The sequence below is a fragment of the Plectropomus leopardus genome, chromosome 5 (genome assembly GCF_008729295.1).
Source record: "Plectropomus leopardus isolate mb chromosome 5, YSFRI_Pleo_2.0, whole genome shotgun sequence".
Classification (NCBI taxonomy): domain Eukaryota; kingdom Metazoa; phylum Chordata; class Actinopteri; order Perciformes; family Serranidae; genus Plectropomus; species Plectropomus leopardus.
The window spans coordinates 17841557-17863530 of record NC_056467.1 but is presented as its reverse complement, the minus strand read 5'-3'; the positions used below and the strand labels follow the sequence as shown (position 1 = coordinate 17863530).

Genomic DNA, 21974 nt, shown 5'->3' with positions numbered 1-21974 from the left:
ACGGTCAGCGAAACATTTTATTGGCGACAACACAGGACATTTGAGAAACAACAGTCGACAGCCAGAATGTGACAATGGGATTGATAAAAGCTGATATGACAAACTTTTAAAATTGGCCTAATTTCATTCATTACTCTTCGTTCTGCATATATAATCCCAGGAAGTGAGAAAAGAAAAAACACTCCACTGACTCCAGTTATTCTTTTATTATCTTTAATAAGCTGCAGACTAGTACTATGTGGCATTAAAAGCGCGTGCTACTTTAAATTTAGTTTACGAGCAGCGCTGAAGGCATCACGTTGCTATGGTAACCGCACGCCGATACTGGAAACTGAAAGTCAGTGTGAAGTAAAGTCAGCGTTAGCTAAGATAAAATAGAGATACCTAGCTAGTTAAAATAATCAAAATAGGCTTGAAAAGGCAAGAGTAATGGACGAAGACTTCGACAGTTTTTTGGAGAATGTTGACAAAATAAGTAAGTATACGGTGAACATAGCTAACATTACCAACTCACTCATACGAGACGTCATGTTGTGGTTTTTATGAAGCCAAATGTGAGACATTAATACTTACCAGTGAACGCTAGCTTGCAGGTTTCCTGGTTTAATTAAACCTAAATGAGAAATGAAAATACGCTGGCAACATTATAAATGTATTTTTTATGCTTACTATACAGTTGGGGAGGACTATTTTGTGGTGTATGATGTCCACAGTCATGAAGCTGTAGCAAAGCCAAGTTATTTTTTGTACATTGCAACATAAACGAGTAGCTAGGTTTCAGTGTTAAAGCTGCAATACTTACAAAACTGAGAAGTACGATAATTATTTGAAATACTGTCTTAACTATAATAATTTCTGCAATAATTGCAGCAATTCTCTGTGTAATTATTCAACTGTGCAATATTCCTCAGTATCCTAGTATTTTCTTACAGAGTGCACTGAATTTATATTTAAAACATGATACACATTTTGTACATATTTCTTACTCTAATTCCTATTTATGCATAACCCTATAGTGTGTTGTACATTTAAGCATAACACACACACACACACACACACACACACAAAAATTAATCCTTTACATATTAGTTTTGCACATTGAAATGTATCCTAAGGCACATTTTTTTTTTTTTTTTACAAAAATTACATACTCAGCATATAGGCTATTTTAAAATATTTTACATAATGAGTGGTGGTGAAAATTAATGGATAATGCACTTAAAAAAATGAACTTCATACTTTCTAGTATTCTATATGACTTTCTATGATTTTCTTGATCCCCCTGGGGATCAATAAAGTATTCTGGTTGTGATTTAGAAAATATGCATGAAATTAATAAATCAAAATCAAAATATCAAAAATAAAGAATGAATATATAATGATTATTATTAATGATTATTATTAATATTAAATATGTGAGTGAAGATTGTAAAAAGCAGTGAATACTATAAATTCTTTTCAGGTGAGCTTGTCAAGGATCTACAGTCCTCTGATGTCAAACTCCAGCAAAAAGCAATAGAGAAAGCAGATTGCTACATTGCTGCCTTAGATCAACCCTGCAGGACAAAAGTCAGCACGACTACAATCAACACAAAGCCACCACCTCAGCCTTCCTCGGTAAAGACATTCACACAAAGTCACCCAAGTACAGTTGCACCGCTCTCGCTCTTAATCTGTCTCATTCTTTCTCAATCTGTCTGTGCCTATGTCTCTCTTTAATTTTTTCTCTCTTGCGTTCTCTATTTCTCCAACACAACCCGCAAACACACAGTGCACATATACAGTACACAACCAACAAACACTTGTCTTTGACCTTTTTTGTCGTCAAAGAAGACAAGGTGATGTACAATAAGTAATTACCAGATATTATAGGTATTTTGTTAACATTCTTTCTTCTTTTGTTTTGCAGAGTCTGCAGAATGAAGGTCCAGGTGAGCGGGTTATTTGGTTGTCTCTTGCACTGAATTTAAACATAATTTAAGCAGATTTATATGTCCTCTCATGCAAGGCAAGAAGAGTCAAACAAAATACAACAATAAATATACCCTTATGTATCTTTTTTCAGAGATTGTTTTGATTGTTGTTCATTATACAGTAGTTTTTAGGTTTGTTGAAGTTTAGAGCACACTCCCAGTGAGGCTGAGGCTTAGGCACAATGTGATTTTTTAATAGCTGTGTCTTTTGGCAATTTGGTGACTCACCATGTGCTATCAGCAGGACAGGTCAGGTGTGTCCTTAGCATTACAACATTACCCTCAGTAATGGGTTACCTTGCTCTGTTCTGCTACTTGCTCAGACCATCTCAGACATCCCCATGTTTTTTGCTATTTTTGTCAGTTTAGTTGACAGATGTTTGATAAGGAGAGGTTTGAATTGAACTCTTCACTCTCTTATTAAAATGTCAGTCTGTCATAGTGAGGAGGGCACTGCTAAGGATTAGAGGAAATGAATAATTTGACATGACTGAAATGTTTTTTTTTGGTTTGTTTGTTTAGAGACCTCCTACAATGTTAAGTGGTTAGGATACTTATAGTATTGACTGTTTAAACCACCAAAGCCTTAGGAAATACCCTGCAAACAGGAACCAGCTACTGTGTAGCACATAGTATATGCTGCAAAGTTCCAATGGTGATTTTTTTCCATTAACTTCTTTTGTATACATATCATTTTCTCATTTTTATACGGGCTCATTGAATGTGGTATCTTATACAGCTTTTCATCGAATCGACACTTGGGTGGTAAAACTCATCAACAACTTTCATATCTCTGTGTATGTATATTGAGCTTCAAGGGAAACTCCCGTGTATTTCAACAAAGACCCTATTTTCCCATGTTTTTGTGTCTGACTGACAAATTAAGACAACAATTCATAAAATTTATCTGGTATTGAAAGAGACTGCTGCAGTGGCAAAACATGCTGCAATTGAAACTCTGGGCAATTGTGCATCGCCAACTGACATCCATTAAAAGTGCTTGTATTTGCCACAGACAGATTAAGATTGTTGTAATTTAAATTATGCTTTTCTGCAACCCAGCAGACTCTTCCTGGCACTTCTCTCTTCAACTCTCACAAACTGCTCCACTGTGCTTTTACTGCAACAGGTCACTTTCGTGGCATTTCAGAAGATAATTCTCCTTGAGTGGGATTTGGTCAGAATAACAAACTGATATGCAAAATATATGGAAAAATGTTTTATTTCTCCATAAGCTCCTTTCTGTTATGTTTTCAGACATTTGTTATGGCAGTTTTAACCCATCAGTGGCAAAAACAAGCACTGTTAACAAATGTAAATTGACAGTGGACATTCGTCTGCAGGGATTAAATTGAACCCTGTTTTGCCTGCAGTTCTCTCAGTACTGGAGCAATTTCAAAAATTGTTGTCTCCATTAGACTCTTCGTTACAAAAACATGGGAAAATGGTTGAAAAATGCAGAGGTTTCCCATTAACACATCATACATTCAATACACAAAGTAAAGTAGAAAAATAATTCTGTGTTTGAGGCTGAGGAGATAGCAAAACAGTATTTAAATGACCTCCAACTGATATTATGTTTGCTGTCTTTAGGAAAACACTTTTAGCATAATAGGTACCCTGTGGGATTTCTATAATCATCAGAGATATTTTTATTAATGATTTGGACCTCTTGTAAATTCAATTAGTTATATCAGTTATACTGACAACAATATTGCTTATTTAAAATGTGTGGCAAGCTATGGGGAGACCTTAAAGTTTAAACTGATATGCAATCCAAAGTACCATCTAATGACAAATATCTTGACCTTCTATGTTCTAGCACCCACGCTTAAGAGATTTTTATTATTATTATTTTTTACCAGACAATTTCATGAAGATTATGGAGAGAGATGCTGAAGATAGGAGAGTAAAGAGGATTGCAAAAGCAAAAAAGGCAGCTGGTGGGTGATTCTTTGTTCTTTAAAGATGCTGTTGTAAAGAGTTTACTGTGTTTGTTTTCCTGTGGGCTGGCAATACATCCTTTAAAATATTGTGCCATTTTTGTCACTGCAGCACTCAAAGATAAGGGGAATGAAGCTTATGCTAAAGAAGACTATGAAACTGCTGTGAAGTACTACAGTGATGGCTTGGCTGAACTACAGGACATGCAGCCATTGTACACTAACAGAGCACAAGTAAATATCATCAGCTATGCTTTCCGTCTTGTAAAGTAGCAGTGTGTAGGATTTAGGGGGATTTAGTGGCATCTTGCAGTTAGGATTTCAGATTGAAGCCAGGTAAAACCTCTTCCGGTTGGAATTCCTTCAGTGTTCTTTGCTTGGGAGGTTTTAAATGAATTATCCACAGAGTACTCTTCCTCTGCAAAACAAATTGACCAAGTAACTGAAGACAGTGACAACACTGAAAAAGGAAGTTTTGTAGTACAAAAATCAGGTTTTTTTGGATGTTACTCATCACTGAGGGGCCACTACCACGGTGACCAACGGAAAAATGAGAATGGCCCTATGTAGAGCCAGAGTTTGATTTCATCATTCTGGGCTGCTGTAGAAACGTGGTGAGGCAACACAAGGATCTCCGTAAATGAGGTGTAATATCCCTGCTCCCTGTGTACAACATAAATGGCTCTTTTTGAGGTAACAAAAACACAGTGGTTCCTATTTTCCAGGTACACATACACTTGTTATTTTAAATCCCTTTTCTGCAAATATATTCCCCTAATTCAAATGTTTTACAAGGAAACATACAATTTTAAGGTGTGACAAAAAACATATTTGTTATTCAGAAGAAATCGAAACAGAGGTGCCTTTGTGTGCCTATCACTGTTGCATAACGAAGAAAGCTTCATTATTGTGCATTGATTAAGCAACCTACAAGGAAACCTCAGGGTTTCCAGATATTTCAGTTTGAATATGTTCATTGCCACATGCAATTAAAAAGTTACAATAATTATGTTCCCTTCCAAAGTCTGCTCTGTCATATATTAATAACCAAACATGTAACACAACTAATCACATTCTTTACTTTGTGGGACCAGATATTGATGCCCAGTTATCACCTGTCCAATGTTCACATCTACTTAGGCTTACATCAAGCAGGGGAAGTACATGGAGGCCATCAGTGACTGTGAATGGGCCCTGAAGGTAAGGCATTGCTGAAAGCTGTGGTAAGTCAGTTGCTTTCTCATTTGTCATAGTGTCATCTGAGGCGCAGTTCTTTGGAGCTTGGACCTCAGAGGAGATATGTTTGTAGGAATATGGTTTGGATGATGATGGACTACGTTCTGTCCTGCACTGCACTCAAAAAGAAACAGTGATAGGTGCAGGATACAGGTCATCTGCAGTTTAGAAATGTTCCCTGGAGAGAACACTATGTTTGAAAAAGTAGGGAAAAAATGAATAGCATTTTTGAGCATTCCCTTAAATTTGGTTGTTGTTGAGGAGTTTTGTTTTTTTTTCATGTTACCGTTGATTTCTAAATCACTTCTCGCTTACTGTATTAGTGTTATGCAGAAACATTAAATCACCATTATGCATGTGTTTTGGATGAAGCACTTTAACTAATACACTACCATAATCATTTTCTCTCTGTCAGTGTAATGACAGGTGCATAAAGGCTTATCTACACATGGGGAAAGCATATCAGGCATTAAAGAAATATAATGAGGTGAGACTGATTACCTGCCATTACATCTAATTATTCCTGTTTTCTTTTTTTCTTACACTTTGCTCTTGTATACAGATAGCATCTCAAAAACAGGGCTGCAAAATGAAAGTTGATGCCTTGAATAGAAGCAAGCATATAGTACTAATCTCAGCAATTTTCTGTAAAAACTTATTTTGAATAGGTATTTCAATCCATAATTCATAGGCTTATTTGATATCTGGTAAAATCTTTAATGCAAAGATCAGTAAAGTGCATCATAGTTTTCTATATACAGCACTGATAAACTGCAGTCTATTGGAATGACCACAATCATACTGATTGTCATGGGCTTATAAGTGAAGCTCATCATAAAACAAGTTATGACCTAAATTCTTCTCTTTTTCAGTCCAGAAACTGCTTTGAAAAGATTGTAGAGATTGAACCTGCAAAGGAGACGATGGTGAAAGGTAAAGAAACTGATTTTTTTTTTTCACGGTAAGGTTAGCAAAAGCTTAAAAGGCCTTGAAAACTGATGTGCTCAGTCCTTTTGTAATAACTACAGTCTTTGGATGTATCATGTCCAACCATTTTAAGATTTGATTCACATCATGACTTTTGACCTGAAGAAGATCCAAGTGGGATCGAAACGTTGTCTTGAATAAATTTGTGTGGCAAGGAGTAAGTGTGCAGGCGTCACCTTTTTTCTTCACACATCATTTTTCACATGATTTTGTTTTGTTATACCATGAAATTATTTGAACCTTGTTGAGAATTGTATTGTCACCTATGTATGTAGTATGTAGGAGACTGTGGTCTCACTGACTGCACTCCATTTAATTGCAAGGCTTTCATGACAACGCTAAAGCTCAAAGATATACTATGCAGAATTTTCCTACAAATTAATTTGTAGACTGAAACACAAGTAATCCCTCCCAATCATCACTTATGACCCATTAGAAATGTGTGGCAGTGTATATTTCTGCAGAGACTCTGCTTTCTGCTTGTATTTTCTTCGTATTTTCTATGTTTTGGATGTTCATGAGCATGTACCTTCTAAGCTCTCAAGTGAGGTAGAATAGAATAGAATAGAAATACTTTATTAATTCTGTGAGGGAAATTGTTTTTTACAGCAGCAAATAAGAGATCAGCAACTGATTGAAATATTTGTTAAAAAATAATATATATATATACACACAAAGGTAGGAACTTAACATAGAATAAAATAGAATACAATAGAATAACAACAATAATAGTAATAAAGATATGTACAGTATGTACAGAGAACAAACAAACACACAAACAAACAAACAAACAAACAAAAAGCCAAAAAGATTAAAAAGAGCAATAAAAAAAGAAAAATAAGAGTGCAAAAGTGAAGATGGAAAGGGCTATATAAAACCATGCCAGACCGTAAGCAGCAGTCATCCAAGAGACAAAGCACTGAATAAAATGTTAGTATACCTTAAATGTCAAAAATGACCTTTAGTTTTTTCCCAGTAACTGTGTTTTGTACTATAGTTCTTTGTAGATCCCAAAAAGATCTCATCCCAACTCATCACATGTTGCCATTTTGCAGTGGATTTCTCTGTCTACATATCACAATGTAGATATCCTCCTGTGTCTGCTGTGTATGCTCAAGGATGCCACTACCATGATGTCAACAAATGCACAATATGGGACGATTAAAAAATATTGACCCAGCTATAAACTTACTAACATGCTTAAAGTTGCTCTCCACAGAAGGAGCTAAATGTTTGGTCACAACCAAACCTGCTATTTCGCAACGTTTATGCCTATGTGTTGAATTTTGCAGTGTCTTTGCTCTTGTAATATGTGGCTGAGCATAACAGTTCTACTATTTCCAACAGACCTGCTTGTCTCAGGTTGTGCACGCTTTATGATGATACTACTATGAGACTTTCAGCTCACTCTTTTCTGTTAAAGTGGAACTTTAGTAACTGCTAGCTTTCTGTCAGATCACAGTCAACTTTCTCTTCTCTCCTCCTTTATCGCCGTTGTTTTTTTCCTGCAGAATATCTAACCCAGGTAGATTTGGAAGAGGTGAGAAGGAGTCAGGAAATGAATGCGATGCGGGAGTTTGACAAGGGAAACGGGAATGCCACAAGAGTATCCGAGCTGCTGGAGAAGCTGTCAAGACCTGGCCAGATTCCCTTGTACTACTGTGGAGGATTGGAGATTCTGACACAAGCAGTTACTGATTGTGAGTGCTCTTTTGGAAGAAGTTTTGCACAATTATCTTTATCCTTTAATCTCTTTGTACCCATCCTTACTTCAAAAACTTCACAGGTCCACCTACTGTATTTCTTGGTTTAATGGCTAAAAAGATCTGAAATAGATCAGCCTTTGGGAGAGGAAGGTTATAAAATATTCAAAAAGAAAAAGAGTTTACTCACAGTGAGCAATTTTAGTGCATCAGGTAAAGCAGGGTTGGATAATCTGATTGTTTCATGCCCTGTTCTATGACAGTGGAAAAGAGGGGAGACAGATTTCTCTTCATACTCTATTTGCTTGTCACAGTGAACAAATTTCCAATTTAGAGTTAAAGACATACTCAAAGAGCAAAATCTCAATGCTACCTGGTATGGTCAACCACTTTGCAGAGCATAGGTATGTATATATGTATACCAGAACACATCATTTGTAGCACTGTAAAATAACAAACAGCATAAAAATAGCTGTGCAGAACAACTTTGCATTTTTATTCCCTTATCAGATCAATAAAAATAAGTTGTCTGTTATTTAGAAATGCCTGGAAATGAGTGAAACCTCCAGTGTATGTATGATTTGATTTGTGATTGTTTGTGATCATAGCAATTAGCAGAATTAGACATCCCCCTGCAGTTTAAATGATGATGTAATTTGGTTACTGAACTGCTAAGTCAGCTGTTCCAAGCGTGCACCATCAGCTGTCCTATCACTCAAGTGATGTTATAATGTATAATGGGCTTTAAAAATTAAATTAGTAACATTAGGATAACATAATAGCTTTTAGCACAGGTACACTTTTAGATATAAGGTTTCCAAATGCGTTCGTCCCGAAGAGCTGAGGTTCTATCCAGAGCCATCTGCCTCTGAAGAACCTTTTTCAAGAGGTTCTCTCAAGGGTTCTTGTAAGACTATGGGTCACATTAAGAACCCCTTTCATCCAGAGCCCCTATGGTTTTAAGAAAGCGTTCTTCAATGGTTCTATGTAAACAGGAGATTCCAGTAAGAACCATTCTCTTCTTTTGTATACAGTTATGATTTGGAACAGAGTTTCAGTTCCCAATCCTACTGGACTATTGGAATAGTAAAGGCTGTAGTAGTAGTTGTAGTAGTAGCGAGTTAATGAATCCTTTAACCCAGGAAAACGTGTTTGTAAACCATGAATGTTGATGGTCACGCTGGTCTCAGCCCTTTTGGAGCTGCAGGCATGGTTTCCTTGGCCCCAATTAACTTGTTAAACTAAAACCATCATTGCAGTAATTATTTTTCATTGCTCTTCTGGGTGGAATATAAAAGCATTCCCTGGTAGAATCTTCCTGGGTTCATCTTAGTACCCTTAGAAGATGGCATGTTTTGGGGAGAACACACAGAGAGGGTTTCAGGTAGAACTGTTCTACCATATGTAGTGTTTTCTGTAAAACCTCTCATAGAGCGTTCTCGGTGAAACTTTTTTACAAATTATTCTATGTATAACCCTTTATATTGGGTTCTAAATAGAATCATCTGAAAGGGTTCCAGGTGGAACCTTTATTAAAGGTTCTAGGAACCAAAAAAGGTTCTTCTATAAGGACAAGATGAAGAACTCTATATGATTCTAGTTAGCACCTTTATTTTAAAGAGTGTACCCTGGTTGTATAGGCAGTGTTAGTTGTATGTGTTGTTGAGAGTAGATCGAAGTAGGTATGGAGGGGGGTTGTTATGGGATGACAGCAAGTACTATTAAGCCTTCTGGGGCTATCTTGGATGCAATTTAATGAAACACCTGTGACAGCAGGTGTCCATTCCATAACCTCAGTAGGTAGCTGGTGAACGTTGGTTCCATGTCCCTCGGCTATGTAGACTTAACAGCAAGGCTTGGTCCTCTTAATGGACAGAGGACCAACAAATATGTCAGGAATAATCGACGTTTACATATATCTTTCAATGTGTCAAGGAAGTTGTTGTTAGGGGATCAACAAATCTATTGTAGCTTTAGCTTCATTCAACACAGTGCTATTGCTCAGAATTTCAGATAACTGGAGGCAGGGACATGCCCTTACACCACCAGATTTTTCTCAACATAGAAGTGTATTGTAATGCTTTTGGAAAACTTGTTGGGAACAAGATATTTGTTTACCAAGTCCTCTACTGTATGAAAAGGGGCCACTGTCAACAAGCAACACCTGCTCTCCACTAGGCTCCTCATCCCAGCTCTGTCAGCTGCTGATATTTTTGTAAATGTTTTTGACCAAAGAAATGACTTTGAAACTCCACACTGCTTATGTAGGCCTGAACTCTTTTTAGCTATTGCCAAAAGGCAGAAATTGCTAGTTTTGTACAACAACCTAATGGTACAATTCATCAATTCATCAGGTCAATGGCCCTCTCAGGAGTATTTATTTTTGTTGTACTTCAGCTCAGAAAGAAGCTGTGAAAGGTAGTTCTGACACGCTGCACCTCATTTCTGCTCTCATTCAGGCCTTTTGTAACATCAGGTACTTTGACTACGTAGGTAAGAGTGATTGATTTGATTTGAGTGGAGCTTGCAGCTTGTCCTTCAGTAAACCGTAACATTATAGAGAGCCCACATCACTGTATAATGCTTACTCTCCATTTTTGTTTTAACTTGTACGACTATTTGTAATACACCCTGTTGTTTTTCACTGGCTGTCCACTGCAGAATCATGGCAAACATTTTTTTCTCAGTCGCTCTTTCTTCTTCATTTAGATGAATAAAAAGTGTACTGTCAAATGATATAATGCCTGTCCCACAGTGCCATTCAACAGAAAAGGGCAAAACTTACATAACTCGCAATTGAGAGGATCTCAGCAGGGCTGACATTACAGGTTTCTTTCCTCACTACCCTGCTCTACTTTCTGTATACTCCAACTCATTGTAAGTGGAAAATAGACCATTCCTCACCGTACCTTCCTCTGTCAACATATTTTATTTATTCCTCTCTCTCATGCCCTTGACAATAAACCAGTGAACAAGGTAAGGTAAACTAAAAGTGAAAGGTGTTGTGTTTCTCTAAAATCTCCTAGCTGGTGATGATATGTAGTTTTCTGTCTTCTTACACTATCTACTGTTCTCTTCTAACAGGTACAGGCCAGACCCTTTTCAGGCTGAACAATGGCTTTAGTATCATCAGCAGCAATGACACGATGAGGAGGTAAGGAGACCAGAGGGAGAGTTAGCTGTCAGCCCTCAGTGGAGCTCTGACAGATGGACCCAGAGACAGGGGCATACAGAGACAATGACGGCCTAAACTAGAAAGATCATTCTCCACCCTCCCCTCTCCCTCTCTCTGGTTGTTTGTGTGATAGCCTAAATAGGAAAAAGATGATCACACTGAAGATTGAGATGAGCAAAGGCCACGTGTTTTGTCCCCGAAAGAGGGGGTGTTTTGTGCAAGATACAAATTATGACTCCCTCATGTCAGATCAGTAAGGTTATTATTAACTTGTCATGCACTTTCCATGTTGTCCATTGTTAGCACTGTCATTATTCAAGTCAGAACACTGTGTCTGGAAAATAGAGAGTGCAATGAAATTGCAGTATAAGCTTGACGAGAATAGCCTATAAAGATTTGAACCCAATGCAATTCTCTTAATTAATTAATTGACACTGGCCTCCTCGGCCAGTGTCCTATTGACTGTCCTAGAAAAGCTATTCAAGGTGTTCCCTGTTATTAAAACCTACAGGTCTCCAAACAAAGAAACTTTTCTATAAAAGAAAACTAAAGAATGATCTTGTGACTGCTAATTTATAATAGAATTCTTAAAAATACATATCAGATATTGCAATAATAAATAGGTCTATAACATTCAGCTAACAAGCAGCAGCACATAAGCTTCTTCAGGGCAGGGACAACAGTGATATTTCAGTTATAAACACTTTAGTAGAATGGCAGGTAAGTAACATGACTGATGGCCAAGTGGCTATGTCACATAATTAGGGTGGAAACATATGGCAAAATAATATTATTGTGTCTTTTTTTAACCAATATTGCAATTATAATGCAGTATTTTTTCAGTAGAACTTCTTTTCAGTATGTTATTTTTAAAAGCCTTACCTTCTATATTATCCACTTTACACAAGCAATAAATCATTCTATAACAGGACCAACACAATATCGAATGCAGTCAACATAAAATGCTCTTTCATATAGGCCAGGCACACATGTTCTTTCATCACACACTCATTACAGCAAACTATATATGATGTAAACATGTGGATTGCACTTAAACCTATCCTACCCTGGCCGTTCAAATACTTTAACAGCCAGCATCAAAGCATGCACATGGCATTTTATAAGTAGATCTTCTCATCTATTGTCATTTGCAAACGGCATGTGGATTGTGGGGCAGTGTGCGTGCAAGTGAAGTCCACGGGGCCAGTTGTTTCAGACCTGGTAGATTTTATTTCTAATTGCAGCTTTTGCAGTTTGAAAATTGCATTTTATTACATCACAAAGTAGGTCTGAGTTTGATTAATTGTTCAGACACACAAGTTACCTACGTCAAATGTATATCAATGAAAGGGGAGTGTGTCTTATCATGATTAAGTACCAATACATATTGTGTGTTCACAAAACATTTTTATGCTTATTGCTCTTTATTTTCTTGATATAGCTGTGGTGAAATACAGTCAGTCAGTGAGTTTTTAATAAAGTGCCTTTGGCCCCTGCTGCTGCACCAAGATTGCTTATCAGTATGAAATTAAATTACATTGTGAATTCAATGAACAGTAACTCATTCAGAGTGAAATAATATTTATTTACATGTACAGAAAACAATGAGAAATGTAATTGATTTGATGAGGAGTGGACTTTTGATGAGCTTGTCCCAGGATGTAATGACAGGAGGTGAATGGGTGCAGGCGGGCACAACAATTCCTCCTAAAATAACAGCAGCAGAGAGGAAAACAGATTTAAAGTTCGACAGTAGCAACATGATTGGCTTACAGATATTGTGGCAAACTTTGATTGATGTAATTTGGAAGAGGGAACAAACATAGTCAACTGACTGGAAGCAGCATTGCACATATGCTGAACTTTACTCGTGTTGATTTGACACCTGTGTCTGGCATAATAACAAATATTGGAACACAAAGTAAATCTTTGACATTTATGAGTTGTTATATTGTGTTTGTAGTTTTAATTTCAATCCTTTGTGTTGTGTTGGAATTATTTTTTATTGGAATACTTAAATGGTAATGTTCAATTTGATTTTTTGTTATGTGAATTAGAAGAGACTGCAGTTAATATCCCTGTTTTATTTTCTCTTCAGTTGCCTGTTGGACACAACAAAGTATCCAGAATTGTGTGTGTCTGTGCTGAAAATGTGGAGGGTCATTTGTAGTGGAAATGGTATGTAGTTAATCAAATTAAGCTTCGATTTATCTTTGTCCTTGTAATAATTTGCTCTCACTGAGTTATCAAGAAACAGAGGAAAAAATAAAATAATTTAATTACTAATATAATCCTCTATTGCATTGTGTCATTGCTGCACAGCATGTCAATGTGATACTTAAGCCCTCTCTTTAGTTCAGCCTTTATTTGCCTTTGAATCACACAAGCTGTGTGGGCTTCAGCACATCAACTGTTAGCTCTAACTGTGATCATTTGTTGACTATTCACATGTGTTTGTGTTAATACCCTATAAACAACAAGCGTTTGTTCAGTATCAGCACAAATATAGCAACTTAGTGTTCATGTTATTGTGCTTACAGACTCAGTTGTTGGTCCGTGCTCCTTACCATGTTCTCTTTTTGCTTTCAGATGAAAATCAGAAAATGTTAATGGCATGCCCAGTCAGCAGGCAGTCCATTGTTCACTTGTTAATATCAGAGCACGTTACAGTGCGGGAGGGATGCCTGACATTACTATCTCTGTACGCACAGATGCCACACGGCAGACGTTTGGCAATCGACAACCTGAATGTGCACATGTAAGACTTTTTAAATTTTTTTTATTTTTATTTCCCTAATGAAACTAATGAGAGCAATAACATATCTGGAGTATAAATATACTAGTAGGTAGACAGAGATGGTGTTCTAATGAACCAAATTGCATTTAACATTTTTCCCATTGATTAAATCAGTGGTTGGACTTTGGGCCGGCTCTGGGCCATATGTTTGTGGTTGTCAGTACAATTGCCATCTCTGTTTAATGAGAATTCAAGAAAGTTGTATAGCATTGCCCTGGGACATAGTATTAAAAATTATAGGAGCCCAAGTGATTTTTCATGTAGGTCTGATAATATCTGAGCTGCAGCTCATTGGATTTTCAGAAAATTAGGAAGAATGAATAATATTGCTGCTCCTATTTGGCATCATTATAATACCTATATCTTTTCCTTTATATCCCTTTCCCTCTTGCTCTTTTATCCCTCTCTCTTTCTTTATTTTACTCTCCTCTTAATCTGGATCTAAAGGTTAGTGAGGAACCTCATGGCGTGCATCGTAAAGCCGAAGCAGCTGCAGGGGAGCATAGCGGTCAACATTCTGGAGAACTTCGCAGCAGAAAACAAGTATTACTGATACCCAGCTGAACAAAAACACCAGAGTTATTATCCTCACACCATAGAAAATGATTAATTTCATTTTTGGACAAGAAAATACACATTTTCACACACTCTGTAGAGCCCAACAGAGTCTGTTATCCTCCCATACATCATATCCATATATATTAAAAGCAATTCAAAATCCATCGGCGCATCATGTCACTAGAGGTCCTCTGAGAAATGGAAAGTGTGGCATCTTTAATAATTCAACGTGTGCTATTCAAGTGTGAAAATCACTGGGAGGCAAAAGGCTGGTCTTGCCCTGTACTCCTTTCCGGCGCCTCTAAAAAACAAGACATGAAAAGACAACCCAGTCTCTCCAATACTGCAGAAAATAAGTCGAGGTGTCAGGTAGTGAAGTGGGGATCAATTTCCCCCGACTAGCTCAAAGGAAGTTATTCAACAAGAATGTGTTATATCCTGCACAGGTTTTCTCCTCATGTTGAGAGGCTCAGAAGATCAATGTTGGGCTTTCAAAAATACTTTGAGTAAAAATTACGACAAAGCTGATCTGACAAAAAAATTAAAATGAAATTAAAATGCAAAAATCTTCTAATAAAACAGTTACAGAATCTACTTACATTTGCACACATGCCTTTATGTACATTACATTATTTATATATGGCATACAGCATATTTAATTGTTTTTAGTCATTCGTCAAAAGCAATCAGAGTGTGCTGTGAAGATATCACAGCAAATCTATCTGCCTTTTACTGCCTTCAATTTGCGTAAGTGAGAATCTTCAGAGACATGACAGGCAGTGGTATTTGGATTGCATTTACCAGTTAGACTCTATGACTCAGGCAGTGAGTGTAAAGTAAATGTGAGTGTACAGTGGTTTTTGATGCAATTAGTACGACGTTTTGCTCAGTTGATAGAGTTGTTTTTCTTACTTGTGTCTTGCTGGGCTGTAAATAACCTAAACTGAGGATCAAATTTGTCTTTACTCACTTCTTCTCTGTCCAAGCATCAATGTTCATTGTAATAAGAATTAGCATGATGTTGTACATATGCTACTTTCTGTTTAATAGTGGAACAATTGTGCATAATTATACATATATACCTATATACATTGTATTTTTATCTTGCATGTAAAGTAAAAAAAAAAACAACAATTTTTATTTATTTATTTATTTTTTACAGATTTTGCTTTCAGTTAAGGAACGCGTTGACAGACTCTGTTATTGTGCCATTTACAACAATACTGGTAAGATATAGACACAAAGTTTAATCTTAATACACAGCATGAATTGGATGTGTACAAGTGTGTTTATGGGTGTGTTTGGTTATATTTTCAGAGAAATATCAGCGAGGCCAATCGACATGTCCTTGTATCACTGATGTCAGCTATTGGCTGTTTGGCTCGAGATGACATCATCTGTCGCAGCTTTGCCCATGATCCAGGATGTTGGAAGGCCTTTGTGGTTGCCATTGTTAGCATCATTATAGACTGGTCTCTTTGTGTAGAAAAGTACAAATCACTCATTCACTGAGTCGAATTCAAAAGTCACAGCACTTGGATACAAAAAAAAAAACACAACACAGTATAGCATCAGGGATGAGTCTCAAATCTTGGAAATTATTTGGCATTTTAGCAGTCTAGATTCCATTGTTTTAAAGTCAAGTTTTTTTGGTTAGATTCTTGAAATAAGGTCTGTTGTTAGCACAAGCTTAAGAGACATTCATGTTTTGTTCTACGACATAAAATAAGACAGTAAGTACCCCGCCCTGAATTCTGAATCTTTTATGTGTCTTAAAAAGGAGATTTCTAAAACAAAATCCCCTAGGGAAACTGGCCGATACTTATCTCCATGTCAGCCTACAGGAAAACCCCTGGAGCACTCTATAGTGTGAATCACCAAATTAAACATTATAGATATATTGTCTTGGATGTAATGAGAATTGTTTAGCTGTATGCATTTTATTCAATGTAGAATTTGTTGACTTTCATTGCAGAGGCAGTGCAGTGCATGCGGATACAAAGATGTCATTTACCCCATGCTTGGGTTGATCATCAACCTTTCAGCTATCTCCTCTCCAGTCATTCAGGTAAGACAAGTGATGTGTGATATTTGATGTGTGATGTTTACTTTGCCTGGTATGGAGTTTTAGTTATGCATGTATATGTCATAAGAGCAAAAATGAATTTCTGTCTCATTTCGCTTAATCTTTATAGCCGCAATATGCTATCTGATGATATGATGATACTGTACCTTAGATAAACTTGAGCTGAATTGTCATTTAATGTGGGGGCTACCCTTGAAAGAATAATGTTTGCAGAGAAAATTAACCCCACACCACTTGAGAATAAAAGTCAACACACCGGGGAAGAGGAGGGGGGCATTTGTGAAAACTATGATGTGTGACGTCAACTATTGAGAGGTGAAATGTATGTGGCAATTTTCCTTTTCGTAGGAGCATGCTGTTTCACTCTGCGACTGCTGCCTGGGCCTGCTGAGGGATAATGATGGTGGAGTCATAACTGTGAGTCAACCTTGTTTTAGTACTGCTGTAGTGCAGACTCAGGAGGGTTGAAACACGTCATATATGTAGTTGCTTTACTGTATCATAACTCCCATTAGGTTTTCATGTTTTTCCTGTATTCTTGTATCAGATCAAGAAAAGTTTGTAAAATATTAGTATTGTTGTTGAAAACTTTGTTTGTATCCCAACTTCCATACACCCTCTAAAGCATAAAACCATCCTTTCAGGTAACTAAGACAAGATAAAGACATCCGTCTTGGGTGACGGGCCTTTTCTAGGGCTTGTGAGCTCACTGACAATGAGCCTCATAAGGTGGAAACAGCAATCCACAATGTTCAGAGGATCCTATATACATGTCATTACAGCTGATTGAAACACCAGTTCCAGGTGCTGTTGTCTGTGCTAATGGCTGTTACAGCAGTTTCACACAGATTATGCAATGCCCTTTGAGTCTCACACTTCCACCATCTGTCTCAGTATTCTGTTTATTTGCTCACTGACTGCCTGGCTGGAACTTTTTCTTCATTGTCATCTGTGTCAGCATCCTTTGTGGAAAAAAAGCTTCAGGTTTTCAAGAACTTATTTTACTTATACAATCAATACATCATAATGGTTACAATGCCCCAGAGCTCCAAAATCAGCAGCAGAAAATGTTGGCGTTGTACGTTGTGCAAACCACAAATATGTAACATTTGCATGGTTCATAGGTATCATATCAACGTTTATAAAGTGATGTTTATGAGCAAATTTGTCATCTGGATGTGGAGAGAAGAGCAGACTACTGTTCAAGACCAACAAACATTAGCATGTCATTGCAGTTTTTCCATCAGTTTTAATGCCCCAAGGACCGTGGGTGTTTTGTAGAGTCCCATCAGCCTGGATAGTGGCATGAAAATCGGTTGCTTGTTAGCAAGACCTTGCTGCTTTTCCTGCTGGGATTGTGCCCCCTCAAATGGGGTATTTTAAACCAAAACATGATCTTTTCCACCCACCTGTTTTTGTGCTTAAACCTAACCACACATGAACAACAGCATTGTTAAAAACGAAATGTTTCAGCATATGTGCAAGTTAAGTATCCATGGTTTGAGACATTCATTTCCAGCATTTCTCTCTGACATTTGAATTTTTTTTAAGTGAAACTACTTTTCTTGTAGACACTTTACTCCAACAATGAAATAAAGTGTCACTCTATAATCTAAAGATTTTTTGGCCACTAGGAGTCAGAAGAAATCAAAAACAAACTGAAAGATACAGAGCTAGAATATAGTATTACTGCCTTAAAAAACTGTTTTCATGCTGGCAAACAAATATGAAACAGCATTCTTATCTTATTGGTGCTGTCACTGGAGTATTCAGGATTCTCTAAGCTCTGATTTAGTCTCCACCAACTCCTAAAAAAAGTTCTTGGTCTCGAGCTCACTTTGTCTTCCGTTTTGGAGCTTGGGAGGCAGTGTGCAGCAGGTTGATCAGAGAAAATGTTTTGTGAAAATGTCTGCCTGCTGTTACCATGAACATGAATGATGAGAGCAGCAATGCTCAACTGAAAGCTAAAGTGGGTAAATAGGACGAGCATGTTTCATTAAAAATGCATCAAGCAAATAAAAATCTTAATTTGTGCCCTCTGACCTGCAAATAATTCACTTTGATTTCTAATTTGCAAACTAAATATGCATATTTTGTCACCTTTATTGACTAATTCATACCCTGAAATTACTTCAGTCATGCCCTTAATTTATTCTATCTATGCCCTCAAATTACTGAATGTAATTATAATGTGTGACTCAACAGATCCTCTCTGCAAGACAGAGCAAGCACTCCTGTGTGACCTCCAGATCTACTTGGCTTTATGCTTGTTAATCTCATCTTCTCTTTGCATTGTCCTGTCCTTGGAGGATTTACTATAAAAGATATTATAAAAGATAAAGATATTTTCAGGCAACTTTGTAACCATCTTTACAATGGACTTTCCCCACTTACTGTTGCAAACACACTGTATAACTCAGACTGATTTTAACATCCTTTTCTGTTCGCCTCCTTTTTCTGACTACACTGTCCCATCCTCTTTGTCTCCCGTAGGAGCTGTTTCTCTTTGGTTTTCTCCCTTGCTAGCTTTCTTTGCCCCATACCTGTGACTGCTGTGTTTTTGGATCTTTTTTCTTCTGCTGTTTCTTCGATTATCTCAGTTTCTAATGCCAACATAATTTTTTGTCCTCCAGAGAGCCACAGGCGTGCTGAGCAGTGTCCTCCCTCAGTCCCCTGAGGCTGTTCAGCATGTTATTCATGGGGACGTGGTCCGCACCATGCGCCGGTTGTTGAAGGTACATACTATAGCCAAGTATCTATGAATACATCAACACTTATTCTATTTCACTTGTGGAACAGTATAGTGCCCCTTGACCATCCTTAAATTGAACTGTCATTCTTAAAATGGTCCGTGACGACATACAGTCAAGATTATTCACCATCATCATGATCGAAACATCATGATGGAAACACAGTGATGAAAAAAAACCCATATTTATATAAAGTACTTTCATCATGTTAACTTCTCTGAATGTAATCTATTTGAAGTAACTGTGTATGTCTTCTACTAATTCCCACTACAGGTCAGTTTTTCTGACTTCTAAATGTAAATATAAATTCTACTTTTTTTTTTACAACAAGCATATGTTCAACTTGATTCACATCATTCTTTATTTATTTCTGTGTCTGCCTGCCCAGGGAACAGGGCAAACTGCCACTAAGTATGCCATTAAGACTCTGACAGTGTGCACTGCTGCCAGTCACTCAGCACAGGAGGAGCTGGTGAAGTCTGATAAAAGTGAGAAATGACTGACATGTTTGCATTACTTTTAGATGCTCTTTCATTAGTTTATGAATAATATTTTAGGCTTGACCCAATATGCAAATGAAATGTGTGTATGTGTCTACATTTGTATGCATACTGCATGTAATGAGCGCAGTGCATCTGATGATCAACAAGCCATTATGTGTGTTTGTTTATATGTCTTTAAAAAGCTATTTTCCTCTTATTTCCTTTTCATTTTTTTGTTTTACACAGAACTGTCTATTTTACGTCATTTGCTGAGTTCCAGCTGTGATGAGATGGTGACAGGAAATGCAGCCCTGTGCTTGGCCCACTGCCTTGAATTGGAGGGAACTGCCAGCACCCTGCTGGGCACTGATATTGTGCTACTGCTACTGCGCCACGCCGCAGGGGACACTAAGAGAACAGCTGTGCGGCAGAATGCAGCGATTGCTCTGGGGAAGCTGTGTCGATCTGAGCCCAGGTGCCCTCTCACCTCACTCTATAAACCACATGCTGCTGATTACTGTCTAGAAACAAGCCTGAAGGGTCATTGATAGACGAGCTGAAACGCCTCAGTGAAATGAGATAATGGAATGCTGTGGCGTTGGTTAAAGATGCGTATCACATGTTTGACAGATTTATAACTTCTGGCTCAGGCTGAGCTGAAAGATTCAAATGTTTATTATATTGGTATTTGCATTTTTATGTATATCATTATATCATATCAATGTATGACTAGCTATGTCAAGTGATAGCCGTAACATCATCACTGTGTGTTAATAGTTGCAGTGGGTTTAATGCTTAATCATGACAGATAGGCTGATTGCATTTAGTCCATCAAAAACTTCTGTCTGTTGGATATATTTTAGGGCTAAAAGGAAGTATTCAGTATTCAGTGCTCAATGTATGCCTTTTATCAAACCAAAGGCCAAAGACATTAAGTAACAGCCAAAAACAGCTTCAGATTTGAGGAGCTGCAATGTAAAGCATTTCTGCTTAAATGACGAGTTATTGATAATCAAGGTAGTTATCAGTTACAACACCAGGACTGCTAGAAACATTTTTTTTTCATCAGCACCACTAAATCCTACACACTGGACTTCTACATGATTCTACATTTCCCTTTATTGTTGTTATTTGGAAAGGAATTGATTTTGCACTGCAAGGTGAAATTTAAGTGTAAACACCTTTTTGTTTCTACACTCAAAGTTGAGTTAAAACAAAACTGGATCACTGAGCTATGATGTGATGCTGTACGCCATCTTTGGATTATATATAATAATGAAAGAGCGCAAAAACAAACATCTCTTAGAAGCAAGAAACATTTTTACTGTTACACCGGGCTACAGAGCTCCACTGACTGTGTTGAGGTTGTGTTGATCTTTAGTTCATACAAGTGTTGTTTCAATTGAATGTCACCCCACTGAACACCCTGTCAATGTGTTTTCTTTTAATGAGCCGCTTTCTTCAATTCCAGACATATGAACAAACTTCGAGAACTTCATGGCCTTGAGATCCTGCACTCCTGCACAAAGCTCCTCACATGAACACAGTAACACATTTTGCTTGTTATCTGTCTTGTTATCTTCACTATTCTGTTTTGAGCTTAGACGTCTACCTGACTATTGGAGTCAACAAAAATCCACTGAAAAAAAAGAAGCTACTTGTGGTAGAATTGATTTTCTCCTTTTTCATTTTTTCCCCAAACTCTCATCATTTACATATTTTCCAAACCAATATCCATAATTTTTTTAAAAGTGTAGATTTTTTTTTGCTGTCTTGACAATATTCAACCATTTATTTATATACAGTTCTTCTTCTTGTTACGTTAACATGAACGTACATTAACAAGGTCATAAACATAAACAAGCAATGTTCTTGACTGCCTTTGGTTTTCACACCTATGTGAATTAATGTGGTTAATAACCATGAATGTGTGGATGGAGAGGCATGTGCAGTCAGCTATTAAAATCTTTAATGGTCTGTTATAATATTAAACATTAATAATTTTTAAACATTTTTTCTGTAAGTACCTTATTTTTACAAAGCAAGTAAATATATGACATATAATACACTGCCTACACAAAGAAGAGTTCACATATGCAGTGCTTTAATCTGTAATTGTTGGTTTCTGAAGGTCAGATATTGATCAGACAGCATTAATATACTGTGAGATATAATGTGAGACACAGATAAGACCAATGTATCCCGGTGATTATTATCCATGAAGGTCTTTCTTTCCCCTCTCGCTCTCTCTTTTTTTATTAATTTCTTTTACAATAAATAAGTT

The 21974-nt window shown here is 37.1% G+C and overlaps 1 protein-coding gene across 1 annotated transcript; it reads left to right on the top strand.

Moving 5' to 3' along the window:
- Nucleotides 1–429: 429 nt before the first annotated feature.
- Nucleotides 430–21231, top strand: ttc12 (tetratricopeptide repeat domain 12). The gene is made up of 21 exons (XM_042487439.1): nt 430–475; nt 1463–1617; nt 1910–1931; nt 3839–3916; nt 4029–4150; nt 5057–5116; nt 5568–5639; nt 6025–6085; nt 7651–7839; nt 10927–10996; nt 13116–13195; nt 13607–13775; nt 14262–14357; nt 15535–15598; nt 15690–15824; nt 16348–16440; nt 16807–16875; nt 19092–19193; nt 19597–19696; nt 19937–20165; nt 21162–21231. The coding sequence occupies exons 1-21, from the start codon at nt 430–432 to the stop codon at nt 21229–21231; spliced, it is 2082 nt and encodes a 693-aa protein (XP_042343373.1).
- The last annotated feature ends 743 nt before the right edge of the window (nt 21232–21974 follow it).

Bases quoted from the DNA above. Each gene is read 5' to 3' on its own strand.
- ttc12 (XM_042487439.1), top strand. From the start codon at position 430: ATGGACGAAGACTTCGACAGTTTTTTGGAGAATGTTGACAAAATAA. The intron at 14,358-15,534 runs GTATTACTGATA...TATTTTTTACAG, and splicing joins AACTTCGCAGCAGAAAACAA to ATTTTGCTTTCAGTTAAGGA. The intron at 20,166-21,161 runs GTGCCCTCTCAC...CTTCAATTCCAG, and splicing joins CTGTGTCGATCTGAGCCCAG to ACATATGAACAAACTTCGAG.